General features: G+C 30.6%; 1 protein-coding gene across 1 annotated transcript in view; it reads left to right on the forward strand.

Moving 5' to 3' along the window:
- The first annotated feature begins 620 nt into the window (after positions 1 to 620).
- The window catches only part of LOC111031742 (retinal homeobox protein Rx1-like), a 46022-nt gene continuing 23264 nt past the window's right edge, over positions 621 to 23378 (forward strand). Inside the window, exons 1-2 of the mRNA XM_022311811.1 lie at positions 621 to 1312; positions 20665 to 21146. Coding sequence (XP_022167503.1) covers positions 1051 to 1312; positions 20665 to 21146 — 744 coding nt within the window. The 5' untranslated portion in view covers positions 621 to 1050. The remainder of the gene's footprint in view (positions 1313 to 20664; positions 21147 to 23378) is intronic.

Here is a 23378-nt window from a genome sequence, read left to right on the forward strand (position 1 = left end):
CAACACGACCGGGTACAACACGATTTGAGTGTGATCGACTGTATATGTGCGACCAGAGCTATTTTGTTGCGTCGAATATTTCATTATTATTATTATGTACACACACATACACACACCGTTAGTCGCTCAGTCGCGTCGTATATAGTGCCATGTCGTGTGTGTGTGTGTGTGTGTGTGTATGTGTGTGTGGGACCAAACAATAACATCTCATTTAAACATTACACGCTAGTAAATAAATAAGAGGGACGCCACGTCGTCGTCATCGTCTCTCTACTCTCTCACTCTGTCTCACTCTCTTGCCGTTACCACACCACTACCACCACCCCGACCGCGGTGGGCCCTCGGGGGCATTTAGGGTTTTGAAAAGAACATTTATCGAATTATACCCGGAGACCCGTTGACGGCGGGGCGATAGTTAGGTGTGACGCACGGGTTGGGGTGGAGCGCGCACAAGTGGCCCGTTTATTCGAAAGCCGCGGCGGTTCGGGGTAACGACTCCGGGCGGGGAGGGGCGCCTGGTGCCTCGTCATTGGTCCGCGGTGGCCGCGCCTCCCACCCCGCCGGCGTAACGCGCTGTGGGTCTCGCGCGACCGGCACACCGCCGCTGAACAGTCGTGGGACTCCGGTTCTTGTCGTCTCGTCGTCTACACGGTTACTGCATCAGCTCCGCCCGCGAGCTCAATCTGCGCCGCACACACGCACTTAGTGACGCGGTACAACATAATATCAACAATAATAATAATATTATGCACATCTCTTCTACACGTTAAAATAATATCGTCGTTATCTCCGCGAGTGGGTTTCGTGATAACTACATCGATCGATATTGGTTTTATTTTCAACTTGTCTTTTCGTCGCGTTCTGTCCGTCAATTTTCGCTGCCCAGCCAAACGCGAGCAACGTCCCAAGAACAAAACGTAATAACAACATCTCAATATATATAGTCACAACAATATCATATTATATAAATTCACACCTGTCGAGCCGCTTCGCCGTTTCAAACACACGCCGTTGGGTGTCGGGCTTATCGTTATCGTCATCGTCGTCGACATGGAGACGGATAGCAACAGCGACGGCGAAATGATGCCGGCCGCCGCGCAGATGCCACCCTACAGCCGGGCTAACATCGAGCTACTAATTAGGAGACACCAGGCCGCTGTCACAGCGCTCGGGTTGGCATTCAACGGCCCACCTCACCATCACAGGCCGATGATGGCAAACGCGGCCACTTCAGTGCCAGCGCCCAAGCACCATACAATCGACGCCATTCTCGGACTCAAACGCAACGACCATAAAGACCAGGAGTCCGGAGGCAAGTATACATACCATATTATGTTCTATGAAGTTATTACATTGATAAAACGTGAACGCCATAACAATAATATAATAATATAATACAGTTAACCTACCTCCACATGACAATATATACTTACATTAAAATTATATAGGTATTTGTAATCTTATTTCTATTGAAATCATAATTTCTTGAATACCTATGCTTACGTTTTTTAAGCACCATAATATTATTATATATTAAATATTGATTAAAATGAATGGACATGAAGATCTTATATATATATCGATATTTCTATTATAGTCCTATAGATATTTATCGTTTAACATTTAGAATTTAATAAATTAGTAATTTAGTAATTTGTATTATTATAGACAGACTAGACAAATAAATTCAGTACCTAGCTGTATAAAGTACAAATAGTACAATATAATATATTTTATTTTATTACGATGTATACATATATCAGTAATATAATGTTCTGGGTGTACTTGTGATTCTCATTACAATATTTAATGCTAGTAAATAATTGATAATGGTCTTTCAAAATTTCAAAAACTGTGCGCTCTAAAATTTCTATGCGTGTGGGGATCGCATAAACTGCGTTTTGGAACCATTGAAATCCGAATACGATGTTCGTTAAAAAATAGAATCTAAAATTCCAAACACCCTACTTATGTCTGCAATCGTCTTATGAGTGATGTTATAATATTTAAAAAAAAATCAACCGTATATAAACAATTGTAATAATATAAATGTATAATGTTAATGTAATTACGTACAGCAAATATCCCATACTAGCGTTTCCCATGACCAATTAAACGACTGTATATTTACCTTTTCTTAAACTACTTTTAATGTAAGTTATATAGATTTCAACACAGTGATTTGATCGAGTTGAACAATAAGTATAAGTAAAAGTAAAATAAAAAAAGAAGAATAAAAGTAAAGTACAGGTCTAAAATAGTATATATACAATTATAATAACTATTTTATTTTCTGCAACAAATGGCAACCCTACACCTATAATCAAAAAAATATTTAATTTTCGTGATCTGACAGATTTCTGTATAAGCTCCTGTTTAAAGTGCAAAAATTACAAATTTGGCTTCGAAGTACACATCCTTAGTTATTTATTATCTATATGTACCAAATTTCAGAATCATGAGTCACACACAAACTTAACCTTTTATTAGTTCAGCATAATATACATCTATTCTACAACATAATGTTTTATATAGTTGTATATTATCATAAAATTGGTCTTGAGATGATGATTCCTCCGTATGTATTATAACTGTTTACATTATGTTTATTTACCTATCAACTACATACAATATAAATTTATTGTTTTTGTGTCATACAATACATAAATAGTATATAGGTTTATATATGCAACTCTAATATAATATACACATATTATTTATTGGTCTTATAGGTATATCCATATCAGCCTTCTCATATTTATTTATTTTTTTATATATAAGGGCCTTTAGATAACATATTATTATAGTATACAGTATTCAGTATATAGTCACATAATAAATAATTATTCATTATACATAGACTCAATAAGTGAAAGAATAAGAAAATAGTTATTAGAGGTAAATATTTAAAATTTTAAAACGAGATCGAAGGATCCAGATTGACTTTAATAGACGCATTTGACTATATTAACTCGTGTATAAAGGTTCATTGGACATATTATATAGTTGGTTGAGCATATCAGATTGAAGAAATATCGGGAGGAACTTAAAAGTTAATTATAGATAAAAGCTTTAGGGAGTCAATAGATCCATTAAGAAATCCAGCGAGAGATTTTAATTTTGCATTATGCTTTCGATCCAGAAGGGAATATATTCTTAACAATATGTTTGTGTGTGTATAATATTGTGCTATATGCTATATAGGTACCTACACCTATGTTCGAGCTGGTGGCGCGGATATTAGCTACAAGTACATTATTCATATATATCATATGTTTATAAAATTATATATATCTGTAGCAGCCGCGTCGTATATACTCCTTCCTAACCTAACCGTCTTAGGTCGCGCGGGAAAAATCAGTCGCTGATGACGACGACCGCGACGTAGTGGTAATTGTTTCGGTAAACCGCCGGTGGGGGAAATACGTTTTCAAGCCCATTTGTTTTTAATCACTTTTCTCGTTCCACGGGCTCTCCGCTATTCCCCGGCCGCCGCGCTCGTTTTTGTTTCAATACTTTAAAAAGTTCAAATGCCGTATAAAATACGTGAAATGCTGTCCCAATTACCGCCGTTATTTCCCCTTTTTGTACGCGCTTTATAATATTATCGTACCTACGCAGTTGTTTCACTATATATAAACCCGTCTGTATAAACATGTGCAATATTTATGTATATATATTATAGTCGAACGCATTGCCGTCCCGCCGCGCGCTGTCGCTCGAGCTGCTTAATTGAGACCGAATAACGCGCTCGCGGATATAATAAATATTATATATATATATATATATGCACCTACCTATGTACGATAACTTTATGTATAATATACACGTTTATGATGTGTATATAAACTCTACAAAAATAAATTACTTTTGTCTCTCTCTCTCACCCTCTCTCCCTCCATCTTTCTTGCAAACCGTCTACGAAAGTTTCAAAGCCGATTTCGATATACGCGCGTGCCACGGACCCATAATAAGGCAATTTCAATTTCGGAATGGTAAATCGTATAAATAATTCAGACGTGTTTTTTTCCCTCCGTTTATATGATGTATATATATAATAATATAATAAATTTACTAATTTGCCTAGAATATAAAGATAAGTGGAAAACTGCATATTATTACTATATTTAGGTAGACAAACGTGTGCATCTATATAATAATTTTTTCATCCCCACCTGCAAATGCACAACGACGATATCTGTTGTCCCGGTGGAATTAATTAATCAATTATGTAGTGGACGTACATACACACACACTCACACATTGGGTGATGTGCCGATGTGCGTCATTTTTTCGTGATGTCATATACGATGTCTATATATTATACGTACCTATACATACATATAAATGTATATATACCTACCTACCCTATGTGTAGATATTATAGGTTTATGTACAAAAAAAGTTAAAAAATATAACAAATATAGGGAAAACGAAAGTGTGTGCATGCGTGCGTGTGTGTGTGTGTGTGTGTGTCTCTGCACGCGTTTGTATTATTAAAGGGGAGAAAAAAATACGAATATATAATACCTATACCACGCATTATATATGTATATATGTCTGTGTGTAGCGAAAAGCCTAATTCGTGCGCTATCAACGCTGTTATCGGCTCGCGTGTCGTTTACTCATAATAATATTATAATTACAAACAATTAAATTGATTAAAACATAATATTTTAATCAGACGTCTTATCGCCGCCGTTCCAATTATTAATTAAAATATCAAATGAATGCGCAATTTTTTTCCAGTACCTGCAGCTTACTTCTGCTGTTGCTGTTGCAAATGATATGGCACGTATAACGATGTATATAATATTACATAATAGTAAAATACATATTATACTAACTGTTCTGACTGTGCAGCGTCTGCCCCATGTGATTATCGCATCAAGTGTCATATTTAATATATTCTGTTTTGCGTAATAGTACCTATTTTAATATACCTATTTAGGTACCACATTTCATACCGGTACACGTGGGTATATTTATATTATATAGTTTATGCTTTACACTTGTAGCTACCTCTCATAATATATTATAAACCAAATAATAATCACAATAATGATGACGTCTCATCGTGGTATCGTTTATACTTTATACAATAAACCTAGTAACAACTTATGACGAGAATACGAGATAAATAAAACCTAATTAAATGCATTAAAATGCAGAAACATATAAATAAGCAGATTTAGAAGTCAAAATATGAAATAATATATAACAAGTGTGCTTTTTAAACAGATTGGTGTCACTGATCACAGATTTTAGGTATATATGCTATTAATTATTATATTTATTATATACCTCTATATAATAGCTTTTAAATATGATATAGGCAAAAAGATGATACTATATTGAATAAATAAAAACTTTTAATCAATCATGGAATGAATATAATGTAATTCGATATGTATGAGTATTGAGTATACCTCCTAAAAATCATTTTGTTGATTTGGTATAATTATAAAATGAAACTCTTTCGGAGTGGTGTATATAAAGTACAACATCTAGTACAAATGCAGCATTTGATGTTTAAAATTGAAAAACGACACAGTTTATTATTTATACATATTACATAACAGAACAAGACCAATTATTGATTTAGATATACCTACATAATTATAGTTAACAACGCATGAATATATAACACAGATCCACAATGTATTGATCTGCTCCTACAATATTCTAGATTATTTTTTTTTAATTACAAACTTTGTAGATAAGATAATGTTTTATAAGAAATATTTGTAGACATAATAGTCTCATTGTTGATGTTATAAATTAAGACTCGTGAAATTGTTTTCCAAATTAAACTTAATATGTCTTTCTCAAAAAAAAATGTATTTACATATATAGGTATCTATTGAGTTTCACTATCTTGAATACATACCGTAGGTATATTATTGTCTGCACAGTTCCGATGACTATTCGTTAAAAAAAAAAAAACAATTATAATCAATAACCTTATAAATTATAATTATCGGCGTCACACGATGCACCGCGTGAATTTATAATAACTTGAAAAGTTTGAAATTATTTCAGCTGCTAACAGTTGCCTTGGATTCATCGATCACTCGCATGAAGTAGTGAGTCGTGGGGTACGTGTCAATGTTCCCACTTCCCATGTATAAGTGTAGAACCTTATTATATGTATATTATGTACTATGTTTATAACGCGTCTTTTGTTCGCGTATACCTGTAATAATTAGCTGGTGTTTCACACATCAAATAATGCCATAGTCCATAATATCATTATAAGTTGCAAATCCTGCAAAGTGGCTATATAGAATATTATACTATAGTATGAGCATAAAGTTGCAGATTGATTGTTTATCAAGTGTGGGTGTGGGTTCACTGAATTTGGTACATTGTGGTACATTTCTCCTGTGGTTATTGTGGTATTAAAATGACGGGGGTTAACCACGTTTTCCAATCCCGAAGTAGGGAGCTCGTACATCGCAACTACTATGTTTGCATTAAACCAAAACTATAAGGATCGAATTATTGATGTAAATATACAAACGAACATTTAATATGTATAATACACAACTTGAACGTGAAAATGTGAAATACTATATAAATCGGCCAAAAAGCTGCCAATATATAAATAAATGTAAAATGACTAATATTATGCCAAGGTTAAATGTATAATAAGTAATAATACCTTAAAATAATATAATATATATATACATCTAAGTATTCAAATTTTTAAGTTCAATCTGTTTACTGAGCTACAGTTATAATATTATATTAAATAATAATTTATTTCATTATTATCATTATAATATCATTATTCTGAACACTTATAATATTCTAAACTATATAACTGGAAATTATGGATTTAATTTCATTGTTATGCAGTTTTTTCAAACAAACACAATCGTCAATGTAATTTATTTTATATTATATAACTCAATTAGATATCTTCAATAATTTATACTTGGAAATTATCAAACCACCTTGAATGTAGATTTATTATTTAAGTCTTTCTGCTACAAGTAGGTGTTAATAATTCGGAGTATTGAAAAATTATGAAATCATGAATTATATATTGAGTTGGTATTTGCAAATACTTAAATAATGTAACTATAATATATAATCACTATGATATAGAAATCCCTTAAACTATATATTATATTCAAAAAGTATTAATCAATATTTTAGTTAATACATTTTTACTGGTATGCCTAATAGTATAATAGGTGCCTTGCATGTTTAAATTCATATTTTAATTTTTAATGTTATTATTTTATACCTATGTAATACTTGAATTAATTAAAATAATCCTTTGTTGCTTTATGGAATAATATTTTAAATATTTCGAAGGCTATAATAAAGTGTTTACTGATTAGGTTATATACCTACTTAAACTATATAATACGTATACAGTATATAACGGGTATACCTACCTACTTGTACTTAAAGTATTAAATTATTCATAAGCAAACTAAAATATTTTTATTTAATGATCGAAGTTTCTTTTAACGTACGTAACACAAGGGAAAGAGTATAAGAGAAGTTAATTTGTTCATTAAGGTAAGTTTATAAAAAAAATTTGCGAACAATCAAAGTTTTTGTTCCTGTTTCGCTTATTTATTTTACCGTTATTATGATTAACGTTAACTAGGTTAATTAATTATTTTCTTAAACTTCATACATTCTCCTAACTAAATTGAACATTTTTAAATGTGTTGATGAATTCTTGTATACCTAACACTGTCTTTAGTAACTACCAATATTAACGAAAAATCCTAACTTAACCTAGGTAATTGGTATTTAATTTTTTTACCTATGTAATAATTGAACATATATAATTATATTTTACAATATATTTTATAATATATTCGTGATGGAGTGATTTAAGTGTTTTGAAGTGGAGATTGATATGCGAAGACGATATTATATTTTTTTTTTCATATGGGTACCAGGCATGTGCAGGAAATGCCTGGTATTGGTATATTCGCAAATTTATTGACGAATAATAATTCGCGCTAGACACGTATACTTATATAGGTACCAACTTACTTTACCCAGTCCATTATGGTCCCACGGTACCTAAATCTTTCCATAGGAGGAAGGTTTTATTTTGTAGAGTTTTATGTTAAACACGATAAATCTAATCTGGATTTGTTCTATTTATTTGGTATTCTTATTATTTATACGCATTTCAATTTCGTATTCATCCAATTGCCGTTTCTACTACGCTCCGAACCCGAACCCGGACTTAGAAAAATGTCAGCTTTTGGCCAGCTCTAGCGACCTTTATTTAATAATACACATTTATATAATATATATAATATATGGCAGTGGGCACGCATCATCCGGTCCCAAATCCAAATCCCACCGGTGAGTTCCGTACACGAGTAATGAATACAATATATATAAATAATAAGTCTGTGTGTGTGTACTCATCGCGTTTTATTCACAACAACGTTATTACTGCTGTGGCTCAAGCCGTTGTTATCGTAATTGGTCGCGTATACACACACACACACACACACACACACATATATATATATTGTATTATAAGTATAAACCACCGCCGCCGGTCGCCACTGCTCCGTAGGGGTTTGTGCGTCAGTGGCGCTAAGCCGATTTCCCAGATCCTTTTACAGCGGGTACACGCGATCGCCAATGTCATGCCATGTTCGATATATTATACTTTATATATATTATATATACTTAGGTACAGTATGTGAGCTGCCCAGAATTTATTATCGAATATATGCTTATTGTCGTATACTGCAACAGTCCGCATCACAAAACCCTTATTAAACTAACTATATAATTATAATACGTAAACCTTATTATTACTTGTATTATTATTGTTATCGTTATAATTTTTTTTTCATATAACCGCGTTACATTGGTTTTTATTAATTTCTTCGACGTAAGCTACATTATTTTATCACAATTATTTCGCCCTAACGTTAGGGGTTAGCCCGTAGGTAATAATAATAAAATATCTTAAAATCTAAACGATCATTTACAACGGTTGATAGTGATTATAATAGTAATAATAATAATTATTATTATTATTATCACGGTACACAGCTATTTGTTGTTCATACTCAATATTATACTCATTTAAAATTTTAATAATGTGAATATCTATATCATACAATCAAACTTATTTTTTAAATTAAATTTCTAATTAATTTGGTATAAATTGACTTATAAACGTAAGTGCGTTGTTGTTTGAATAATATGTGTAACAGACATTCTTTCTTTTATTTTCTCGCGTGTCACAGTACAATCTATTTTATTGCTCATTTATTAAAAACATATTTGAAGAAGTTAAACCTCGAATATAAAATGTTAACATTATAAATCTTTTGTATTTAATTTTTGAACAACAACTATTGTCCATAGTTTGTCCTCGTGCGTTGTTTTAAGCAATTTACTTACAGGCTACCAGACTGCTGCAGTCCTAAATACTACATTATAATATTATAATATTTTATTTTATTTTAAAAATCCGTTAATGATACATAAGTAAGAGGGCTCGCTTTTATATAGGTTAGTGGTGTATAGCGTATTATTAATTATTATTACTTTTTTATATACAATAATAAATCATTGTATTTGATTAATACAAAAATGTTATAAAATATTAATCAGATCACAAACATAATTTTTGCACACTATTGCACAGAGGGAATTTATCAGAACTCAAATTACTATAACTTATGATTATAAAATCAAATTTATTTAATATTCAACAATGTTACTTTTCATTGAAATTCTAAGGTATTATTTTCAAGTAATTCGAACTAGGAGTATTTATTTTATAAACTCAATTTTTTTTTTTTTTATGACAACCTACATCTTTAATTTCATGTTACTGTGTTTAAAATATTTCTAAAAATATAAATACATAAAAATCGAATTTCGATTAGTTGTAATTTTATTAATATTATAGGGTAGGTATTTCGTATTTACAAATTACAGTACCTATCTATAAAGACCAACATTTGGCCAAGGGTAACAAATTCTAGACTGTTATTGTTTAATACTGACTAATATAGTAGAGAAATTTAAATATTATTTGAAAATATAGTTTTTAAGTATGTTGAAAAATTCCAAATATCAGAATTTGAACAAATCCACTATAATAAAAAAAAATGGATATGAGCATGCTTCGTGAACCCAAAAATATATAAAATAATTTAAAAAAATTTACAATAATTTATAAACTACACACAGTTGAACATATAAAATATATACTTATAGTTGGTAGAACTGTGTATAATATTACAGAGAATTGCAGTAAATAACAATCTGTTAAATTGGGCTTATCATAATTTTAGGTATTGGGTTACATGTAATATTATCTGTTTTCATTTTTATAACCTAATTATTTATTTGTAATTATATTATTCTTAAAAGATCTCTAAAATTTAAATTCCATAGATATAATTTTTGTAAACTATAAAAAGTACTTTTCAAACAAACGAACATTTATTTTTATGCGAAAAAAGATACGATTAAAAACTAAGTTGTTTATTATAACGATGCTTATTTATCTTATTAATAATGTTTTACGAAATTCATCAAATCGAATCATTGCATTTACAGTCCGTGCTCATCTTAACTGTATGAAATCTGTGTATAATGCATATACCTAGTGATATAATGAAAACACTGGTAAACATATTTTAGTCAGACTAAAAAGCAAAATGTTATTCTTATTCATAAAACTTCCGAATACATCTCATCATTAGCTATATGAAGTTCATAAATATGAAAAGCTTTCTACCGGCATCAATATTGAGAACGGATAGAACGATTTGGCTGAATTTTTTTTTTATGCTCGTGTTACTTCAAATAAGGTTTTTATAGAAATTCAGAAAAATTATAAAGGCATTTTTTGAACGAGATTTGTTATATAAATGGTTGCCATTAGTTACATATTATAATATAACTAGTAATAGAAGTAAATTAGTAGAAATTAGTAGTTATATGGTTGCTACGGGTGACATAAAATATAATTGATCTGGTATAATAATTTTAACATATAATTTTGAAATTTGGTCACCATATTCTTAACCCGTGTTAGTTTATCCGAAGTTACTAAACTCAAAAACTATACTGGACCGTTTTAAATGAATGTTATACCAATAGATTCCTTTAGACTTCCAGGATTTGTATAGCTTTTTTTTTAACCACTACAGGTAAGTTAAAGGGTAGCTCACAATTGAATTTTCTTTAAATTTATGTGGTTGCCATTGGTTATATTATATTTTATTACTATTATAATTAGTAGAAATATGGTATATACATTTTTTTTTACAAATGAAAAAAAGAAATACTTTCCACGGGCAACGTCGGGTGAGACAACTAATATACCATACAAAATATAAATAATAAATATGAAACAATTGCAATATAGTTTGGATAATAAATATGATTATTAATCATAAATATAAAGAAATATAGAGTGCATGGTTTTATTATTTGAAATAATGCAATATTATAAGAACATCTAAATAATTTATGTTTAAAAACTGTACCAGTTTTGCTCCACAAAAATTAAAAGACTAGCATACTTTTTATCATATAGATTTATTTTGTATGTAAGTACTTATATGCATAAATATTGAATATAACGTAAGTATTAATTAAAATCAATATGTACATATCATATTAAACGCATCATTTTTTTATAGGTAAACTTGTACCGTACAAATATGCTACTACAGAACTACTTAAACACCTGTTAACATAACAATAAATAAAAATGTGCATTAAAGCAACTGTCTACAATATTTATAAACATATTGAGTATCATAAAAATAATAATAATCATTATTATCCCAACTAGGTTATTAAAATGTAATACTTTTGAAAGCTTTATAGTATAGCACCTACCTACATAATATGATAATGTATAAGTGAGCATCTCCAGATTCCATAAGTCTACTGCTTTCTGCAGAAATCTGTGTTAAATTATGACCAGAAACTATTTTCAATCTAAGTTAAAAAAGAAAAAAGAAAAGAAAAGTAGGGGGGGAATTTTGGAAATTATAATGTGATACCTATATAATATTATGTCACTATTTATGATTTATAAAAGAAACTTTAAATAGTTGCATTTTAAAAAACAATTTATAGCTGATCATGAGTTAAATTTGTTATTTATTTTGAACACTTATCATATGTTATATAATTTACTGATGAGCTCTAAAAATAACCCATACAAAATACCACCAACATTGTAAAATTATGTAAAAATATAATATGTATCTATTGGCCAGTTATTATACCTCGTAAAATTAAATATTATATTCTGTAATTCAGATAAATATAATTGCCTGTTCCCTTGTTTCCTATACATAAATATATAAGACACGTTGACGCGTTTAAACTTCAAAATAATATTGATGATTACAAATCATGAATGTTTTTTTCTGTTTTTGAAAACTCTCCGATAACACCGTAATGTAATATTATTGTATGGAAACATTGGTGATTTACTACTGTTTCGGTAGACCGTGTGAACAGAAACTCATGTCAGCGCCGACCATTTGTCACAAAAATAATAGAATGAAAAAATCACCCCACACCTCTCCCGATCTCTTCCGCCGGCACTATACATTATACCATCATAATATATATATTTATACTAAACTCGCTTGTGTGTGTATTCTCGTAATAATGATTCAACACGTTATCAGACGTCATAAAACGCCAATAACAATCGTAATAATAATGAAGATACAATGCGAGGCCGTGCAAAAGGGGATCGACGAAAATATACGCCACTGTAGCAGTGCAGCGCGGGGGTGGAAAACCGAAATAAAAACGTGTACATTTCAAACGCGTCGACCCTACCGCACTCGAGCGTAACGCATGTATATATCTGTGTTTATATTATGTTTGTGTGTGTGTGTGTGTGTGTGTGTGCGTGTGTGTGTGTGTGTGTGTGTCTATATACAATATAACATCGGGTACATACATGTACATAATATGTATAAATATATTTGTGTGGTTTTTTTAAGCCTCGCTGCAGGCGTATACGAGTGTGTACGAATAACAGTGCGGTAATCCATAATGAAGCCGTTTTATTCCGTCGTTTCAGTCCACGTAGTAAATTAACGTGACATTTATTATCGAGATTACAGATTTTGCACCCTAAATAATAAAAATAACAATAAAACAAAAATTATTATTCGTTAAAAAACCACATTCGATTATGATTTCATCCGACGGACGCGTATTCACAATCGACGTGTCTGCAGATAAGCCCGTCGGATATATTAAAATGCAATAACCTACTGTATACACACACACACACACACACACACACACACACACACACACACACACACACACACACACACACACACACACACTAACTCTGCGTACTTAGCTTTGGTTGACGTGTGCCGCAAGCGACAGTTTCTAAGGCGGTGAAATAGTTGGCTATCCATAATATTATAGGTATACCTGCCTAATATATAGTTACGCCGTCGGTCTGAAAATGTAACATTATCGTATTAAAGTACAGCGTTCGGTGTATCGCTTTCGAGTGGTTTTTCGTTTAATGTAATATTATTTTCATATTATAGTATAATAGTAGACACATTACACATTACAGACTTCAGCTGAAGGTGTGAACGATTTTTAATAACAATAGTGCAATAATTTCACTGATAAACTTGACGTATCCATAAGTACCTACTAGTTGCCAAACGCAGTTCTTATATACAGTAACACCTTTATAGGAACAATATTGGATATGATTCAGTAAATTATTGTGATTTGTTATGGTAACGATTCTATAAATGTATGAAATATCATGATGATGCGGATACTTCTCTACCAAGGTTCTAACAATAATAAAAATGTTTATACACAATATACGTTATAAGGATTTGAAAAATTCTTGGAATATTTCATCTAGGTATGTGAAAAATAAAAATAAACCTTAAATTAAAAAAAAAAAATGTTTTAATATCTCTAGATAGACATATATAATATACTTAGAGACAAGAGAATATTTTTAAAAGTTTGTATTTTTATTGTATGTTAAACAAAGGTAAACTGTTCACAACAATGTGGAACTTGCTTTATAGGTCCTACATCTATATGAAATAACAATTTATAAACATATCATACCAGATAGTTCATAGTTACTACATAATCTCATATAGATATTAGATATACAGTCATAACTCATCACAAGTCATAAATTCATATTCAAAAGTTATAACTCATAACATGTTTAAACCAAAAAAGAATACTGTTTGACGTTATTATAAAATAATTTCAAAAATGTATTTTATATGTTTGCAATGTAATGCATATAAGGTAATCATATCGAGGTCCTACATTTTTGGGTGCCAAGAGCTTGTGGGACATTGCACTTTCTTAAATCTTAAAGACTGGCGATGAACGGTTGTAATATTAGTTAACAATATTATTATTCTACAATAATATTATACATACTACTCAAATATAGTCACCACGGTTGAGCCGCCTACAAGGCCTGTTATACAAGTATTTGGCGCTTTAAGTTTTCAAAATCCGACAACTACCTCACCACCACCGATATCCTGTATTTTACGCCTGTACGAGTGTGTCGTATATGTGCAGTAATAACTTAAAACACATATGTATTTATATAATTTATATAATTGTTGAACCGATATAAAACAAAAGCCACCTAAAAAAATAATAATATCGCAATAATAATAGTACTTTTTATAGTATAGGTAATATTTATACCGGTGGTGGTCGTTATAATATATAAACCATAAATTATGTTATATTATAATGTGATCGCGTTACCGCGCGCACAAACAGCACACACACTAACTGCGTTCGAATTGAATTAGTAGAAAATCAGCTATCTGTCAGCGAATCTGCCGATAAGGGCACGAACTAAAAAAAAACGGGGTGAAAAAAAATTATAATAAACATAGACCAATTTTGCCGTCGTGCTGCACGGGGGCGCCGTCCAATTAAACGTAATTCGGATTATTATTAAAACGAGATCGCGTGTCGAATTATATGTCTGCGCAGCAGTAGTCTGTATATAAAATAATAATAATAATAATAACGACGACGACGACGACGACGACGGTTTATTATGAAAAAAAGTTTTCGGTCTACGGCGAGAGGGTGAAAATTAAACTGTACATGCGTATACATTGTAGTCACAGCCTTCGTAGCATATTCGTGTGCTAGACGCGAGTAGTGCTGACTGCTGAGTACACGCTGCAAGCGTTATAGGTGCATTATAATGTTATAATATGGGTAGGTAACAGTTTTAATACAGTCGCTCCGCATATATATATATATATAGGGCAACAGTTGCGGCATACTGCATATACTGTGCGACATAGGTGTATTGTATAATATGTGTGTATACGGAATGATTTATTTTTACACTCGTACCCATACGTTTTATGATTTTTAACAATAGCAACAATGATTTTTTTTTTTTTTTTATTTGTATTTTAGCTCAAAGATTTGTTTACCCAATTTTAAATGTAATTTCTAGTCTTTTTTAATTGCTTTATCTACATTTTTGATTTGTAACTCATAATTTGTTGTAATTATAAGCATTTAATGTGGGCATATAAAATATTATTGTTTATAGATATAAATGTGGAATATCAGAAGACATCCTGAAAAATATCGTGGTGCACTACTATGATAACTTATACTTTAAATACTTATAAATAATAAACAATTATTACCTATAGTCCAATGTATCGTAGCATAATAATATGATGCTTATAAAAATAAGGGACATGTTAATTTAAAAACTTGAATAAAGTAGTACTCCATTATAAGAAACTACATTATATTGTTATTTTTTCAAACATATTAACATATTATGTACCTACTTAAAATTGTGTAAAACAGATTACAGATTTACTGCAGATTTATCAATAATATTATTATGGTGTTAAAAAATATCACCCTGTATACCGATACATACAATAGCTATTAACTTTATTTAATGTGTATATAATATAATATTATACCAGGTATGTATTATTATCATTATTATTATTATTATTATTATTATGGTGTGTATAATATACCGGCGGTGGTGGCGGTGGCGTCTGATTCCGCTAACGAGGGTATCGCGTGCCTAGTCCGGATATATGCCAGGTTTATAGGTATACCTAGGTATATATAGGTAAATGTTGTTTTTTTGACAAACAGGCGGGAAGGCAGTGGTGGTGGTAGTGGTGGCGGCAGCGGCACCGCCGGAACGTTAATCTGATTAGTGCAAAAGAATTTAAAAAAAAAAATTAAAAACTTTCGTATTTTTTTCTTTTACGACGATAATGTGTAAGTATATATACACGATGCTCAAGGCAATAAAAAATGTTCGTTTCAGAATCGTTAAGCTCTCTCACGAGCGAAAAACAATATATATATATATATATTATATTTGCATCATACGCTTGGTTAAGGGCGTTTAAACTTATATATAATACGTATCATATACTTTTACCCAGACTGGAACAATAAAGGTAACTGGCGAAACGTTTAATTATACCGCGGTGGTGAACCGACGTCGGTCGTTATAATAATTTAATACATATATATAAATTGGTTAAAGTATACCTACTAAAGTAATTTAAAAAGGAAAACTGGAAAAATGACTACAGTCGTCCGGTTTAGATAATCGGTATAATAAAGGTATATTGTTGTGTAGATGTGTAGCACATACTATGTACATTTCAGTAGAAAAAAAAATAGAGGGTTGATTTTTCTTCTAATTCGCCAATTGCACATCTCGGCAGTTAATTAATGCGGTCCAATATTGAAAAAATACTATTTGTTTAACGTGTACTGCGCAATAAATTAGAATGTTGTGATATTGTTTCATTTCCATACAACCACAGAACAATAGCATAACTGTCGAGTGTTGATTATAGTGCATGAAAAGCGCAGATAAAGTAATTATTGTAAAACAATTGATTTCTAATTTTATAATCTGTAAATTAATGTTTAAAATAATATAATTCATCCATGCATTAATGTAACTTCATAGTTCATGATGTGAGAAATCAGTCTATTATACAATATTCTCTATTCTGCAGATATCAGATCTCTAAGCATAAGTTTATTTTTTTTAGTAGTTTGTTATTTGTTTGACATTTTTAATGTTTGGACCCTTTAAGTTAGTAGTTAATTGTTTTTTCGTATCAAAATCACAAAATAAATTCTGATGAATTTTGATTGTACAGTTTCTGAGATTTTAAATTATTTTTTTTATCCATCACACTTTATTTTATACGACTTCAACTCTTATTGGCCTCAAAATCACTGCCTTAAGAAATATTATTCCCATACGATAACTATAATAATAAGAGTAATTCAAAAATATGTTGTATAAAGAAAAATGTTAACTGCGAACACAGAATACGTATCAAAATTTAATGAATTTGATGATCTTGACAAATTATTCGTTCATTCAAGTAAATAATGTATTATATTTATGCTTGCCAGATATTGAACTATTTCGTTTTACTTACCATTCAACCTGCTACGGCATGGTGTCAATAGAAGTATCTTAAAAACTTACTTCATCTTCGGACGCTCGATCTTGTGTTTTTTACATGACCGGTATTTTATTTTCCTTTCGCCTGTATAACATTTTTTTTTGCCGTATTAAATTATGTTTTAATGATATTATTAAAGATACTATCTATACAATAATATATACACATACCTGTACGGCTATATCATTTTTATAAACCTCGCTGCAGCACAGTCGCATGATATAATATATACAGACAACAGCGAGTCTCTGTCGATCTCGTCCATCCGGCTGTTGTATATCTTGACTCATATTATATATAATATATATACACACATATAAGTACGGTTAACTCGGGTCCTCTAAACACACCGGTCCGTTCATAAAAATATAATGTTTTCGATTTAATCGACCGACTATAGTTCTCGTTATGTGCGATTAGTGGCGACAGTCAGAAGCCGCTTCCACATTTACGCCCAGCCTAGGCTATCGATTAACTTGTCAAAATCGTCAAAATGAAACTAAAATATTACCATGCACGACAATGGCATGTATTGAACAGTAATTATATACATTTATATAAAAAAAAAAAAATACAAAGTCATTGGTCCATTTACAAAACACTTTTACTACAACAAAACGATAATATCAAGCAATATTCTACGCACGCACACACATTACATATACCTATATAGGTATTTTATAATATTAACACCGGTCTCAGGTCTGTGTGCCTCGCTCTTCGATCAAAATCCTTCTTCTTCTTTCCACCGTTTGATTTATACATTATAATTTATTATTATTATTATTATTATTATCACTATTTTAGTTACCGCTGTGTGTTTCTCAATCGTGATATTATTATTATTATTATTATTATTATTATATGCTACTGCCACCGCCGACTGCGACGTGACGTTCGGTCGTTATCTTCGAGTGCACCTACATAATAATATTATATGTATACGTTCGGCGGTAGCGTTTTTTGACGGCCGATTATTATGGTAATATTTTTTTTTTTATGCTCGTCAGTGTGGGGATAATATTATAACATTATAACATTTGCCTATACCTACCGTGGCCGATAAACATCTGGTTAATGCGATGCGGTCCGAATTAAAAGGTTTCCGAATGAAATCACTTTATGCGTGATGGAATTTTTATTTCGTGGGTGGAGTCCGCGTAAATTAAGTGGTTATTTAAATCCAATACGACTGTCGATTATATTTTTTATTTTTATTCTCAGTAGGAGTATATGTGTATCTATTGTGTGTACACGTCGTGTGTATGACCTCCCGTGTTAGGTTTTATTAAATTAAAATAGAGCGAAAAAATGCGGTTGAAAACTTGTACTGTTGGGCGTGTTAATTCAATAAAAGTTCGATTGTTTTGCATGATGTCATGTTCTTATGATACATATATTCGAATATACGAACGTTATATGCAGGTAGGTATTTTAATAATATATTTTAATCTGTTTTGATTTAATTTATTATTCATTTAATACATTTAAACAGGAAATATGGTAGAATAAAAAAACAGTTTGAGTCAACATGTGTCTGTTACACAAGAAAACGTTTACTTGCCAGAGGGTTCTTGACTACTTGTATAATAATATGGTTGTACTCAAAAAAACACTTAGGAGACAACAACAATCGAAATCCTATAAAAACTTCGTTTTTATATTTGCAATTTCAACAAAAAGAGTAAAATACCTACTACATTCTATTTTGTAGGAAACGTAATACACTTTCCCCCTTACAAATGTACAATTAATTTGTTGAAAATGTAAAATTCAACAATTAGGTGACTAAATCGTATACATTAATAATTATCTTATTAGTATGTGCGCACATCCTATAATGTATTATACACAAGTTCTCATCTTGTTTATTGTTGTTTCATACTTTTATTATTAACTATTAAAAGTCGTTTGATGACTTTTAAAATAAACATAATTATATTTCCTCTAAATACATTAAATCCTCAATTTTAAAAGCGAAATAACAGGAACAAAGTATAATTGTAATAGTATCTACTTTTTAATTAAATTCCCTTTTTATTGCGTGTTATAATTGTACTATGACATTCAAAAGATCACTTTAAAAACATTGATAATACTTTAATTCATAAATGAATACTTAGATTTTCATGATTATTTATTAACTTCTTTCATTTAAAATGCACATTTATTTAAATGTACCTATATTACTGCGAAAAGTAGAAAACTTTTCAGTTTGATTAAGTAGATAGTATTAATGTATATAATATAATAATGGGTAGTGAACGATTAATAAATAATGCTAAAGAATGTTCTCTTCAATGTCGACAAAAAACATTGAAAAATTAAAACACTTACACTAAATTCAACAATTTTGAGTAAACAAAAATATTATTATATATTTTCATTTAGCCACTGAAAATATGTCTCAGTAGTGGATGATTTATTTTTTTCCTGATTTTCGAAGCAAGAGAGCAATATTTCTTTATGGCAGTATATTTATTTTAATTTATCCAATTAATCGCCAGAGTCAAAATTCATGACTGCTTTATTTTGCTTTGTGGCGTTCTTTCACTGAATACAAATTAATTATAGTGTGATATGTTGAGTGTCAAAACGCAATATTTAGAAATTCAATATTGTTATATTTTAGTATATTATATGGCTGTCTTAAAATCAATTTTGTATGCAATCAGGTTTTGCATTTACTTAAAAAATTGTGAAAGGCCAAAAGTCTAACTTTTCGGGTTTAAAGGAGTGTTTTATAATATTTGAAAATGTTATATTATAACCTATAGTATGTTTGCAAGTATTTAAGTTTTTAGTTTAGGTAAAAACTCTTTAAAATATCTCAAGTTCAAACTTAAAATCGATTTTTTTTTTAACTTTACATTTTAACAGTTTCTATTCTAAGGGCTCGAGTTTTATATAGCTATATTCATGTATACATTATTATTTATTATACTATGTACCATATACACGTCTTATCAAATATAGATTTATTAATTATTAATGTTAACGAGTTAATACGTATACCACGTAATTGTGTAATAATAGGTACTTGTGGCACAATATCCGTTCAAATATAGACTTGTTTGAGCGATTATTGATTATACCTAGTAATAAAATTAACTTAGAGCATACTTTTTTTTAGGAGAAAACAGCTGCAATTCTAGTGACACTGAACAAAACCGTCATCAGCTCTTGACGTCCGACCAACATAACATAATGCGCAGTGGCGGCTGCGGAGGGGTTGGTGGTGGTTGTGGTGGAGGAAGCGCCGGCGGAGATGGAGGAGTAGGAGGTGGAATAGGAGGTGGTGGTGGAGGAGGAGGCCCGCCACAACAGCGTCGGTCAGCCGACATGGACGACATGAGCGGCGGTGGGTGCGGCGACAGCAGCGACGGCGAACCGGACGATGAACAACTATCCGGCGGCCGGGCGAGCGCGTCACCCGCGGCAGCGGCCGGTGGTATGTCACCCCCCGACAAGAAAAAACACCGCCGGAATCGCACCACGTTCACCACCTATCAGCTGCACGAGCTGGAGCGAGCGTTCGAGAAGTCGCACTACCCGGACGTGTACAGCCGAGAAGAGTTGGCCATGAAGGTCAACTTGCCGGAAGTCAGGGTCCAGGTGAGTTATCCTTTTATTTTGGTTTACACTGCAACCGTACTATATTCACAGCCAATTATAGTGTAACTATTATAGTGTACGTAACCCCCGACCCCGATGCGCCTGTTTGAAATCTTCCTATACCTAGGCTAAATAAGAGGCAAAGAAATCCCGATTCTAAGGGCCATCTAACCTAATCTATTTTCTATGCAGTATGCCATAATATTATTTATTATTATATAACTGTTTATACCACAATACCTACACTCTGTATAGGCATTTCTTAGTTCCCCAAAGTTCGAAAACGACTGCAATTCGTAAATTATTTTCAGGGTTTTTTTTTTTATTATTATTAGTTTCGGTTGGACTTTCAAAAGGTTAACGTCGGAAATGTCAATATGGTAAAGTCGTCGTTATCTGCGTATTATATTGTAACATTTGTTATTAAGGATATTGTTGACAGAATGCTTATCTGAAATGCGTGGATCCATGAGTAGCAAACATTCTTAAACTTTTTGTCGCGTGTGTGTGCAGTTTAACTACTTATAAGTTACATCCAACATTTCCAGCATCACTATGACACTATATTATTATAATAATTTATGAACATTTTGTACCGTGGTATACATCCTCTACTAGTGCATCGATACCTGGTATACCGATATAATTTTACTATGAGTACTTGAGTACCTACTACACTATCTAGTATCTACACTACAACTATATTACTGTTTATAAATATATATATATTACTACAACATAGTTTTACGTATAATGTCCTAGAACTTAGAAATAATTAATAAAACAACAAATGCTATGATTTTTAGTTCCCAAAACGTATTCACAGTGAAATAAATTGTCAAAATTGTTATGCATTATGATTTACAAAGATTGGTTTGGTATTGAAATACGATTAATGTGAGAAATGCATTGCCAATATTGGTGCAATTTGGTTTAACATTTTAATATGAAGAAGGTGAACGTGGTATGTATATATATAATGTATTATACAAATAATAAATTAATAACAGTTAGTCGTTTTATGTTTCACTTGGCTTTATGTTGTGCAAACACTAAACAATGTATACGTTTTAATACGAGTAATTAATAAATAATAATTATGATTATTACGCGACTCCCTTTTATTTTTTTCATAAATTCTTATTGTAATTCCATAATCGTCAATAATATGACTATAGAGTATAGACAATAGACTTTTATATTAACTTACTACTGACAATATTAAATTATTTTTTTATCATTATCTTCGTTATCAAAAAAGTATTAAATACCACTTAATTGAATAGTTACAATACGTCTTGTAATGATACTGTTAGATTACTATTAAACTATTTACATTTCTATTCGTGTATGTAATAGTACAATTTTCTGACGTTATTCTCTGTAACATTCAATGTTTAACTAAATTAATTATGTACGATTGGACGAAATTCTATGAAAATTCTATTCTGTTATAACTCTTAATTATTAAACGAATTCTATGAATTATTTGAACCAAGTGAGTAGAAGAGTATTCATAATATCTAATAATTTACATATAAAATATATTTTATACAGTAATTTATTGTTAAGTGTATTTTGATGAATCAAGAGATCCAATTTTCATCATGAAATCCCTATTTATTTTTAGCCAAATAATGCAATTAATAAGGTTAGTTTCACCTAAAAAAATTATACTTATGAAATTATTCGGTAAACTTTGGTATCCACATAAATGTATTTATTTAGGGTTAATAATGTTTTAATCCTAATATATATGGGCATATTTCTATTATCTAATTCAATACTACAATATGTTTGTAAACTGTAACACAAATTGTATTAAAATAATACAAAAAATAACATCATCATATAATTTAAATAATTTAGAGATATTTAATTATAATATTTTATAACTATAAAAAACCTTTTTAAAACAATTTTTAAGCTTTTTGAATCATTTAATTTGTGTTAAATTGTTAGACATCATTATAAGACTAACAGGAGTCAAAAGTATTGAGATTATAGTAAACAATAAGCATGATTGTCACAATACAAAATATCAGGTTCCACATTTATTGAATTTCTATATTTTATAATTTAAAAACAAACATAATATAGGTAGTAGATACATAAATATATTTTAGTATGTTCTAATAATTCACTTGCAATAAATTATTATTAGTATTTTAATATCACAGAATCATGGTAGGTAAATCAATTACAAATTATAGATAGGTACCATACTACAAT

This window comes from Myzus persicae, unplaced genomic scaffold, assembly GCF_001856785.1.
Source record: "Myzus persicae strain clone G006 unplaced genomic scaffold, MPER_G0061.0, whole genome shotgun sequence".
Classification (NCBI taxonomy): domain Eukaryota; kingdom Metazoa; phylum Arthropoda; class Insecta; order Hemiptera; family Aphididae; genus Myzus; species Myzus persicae.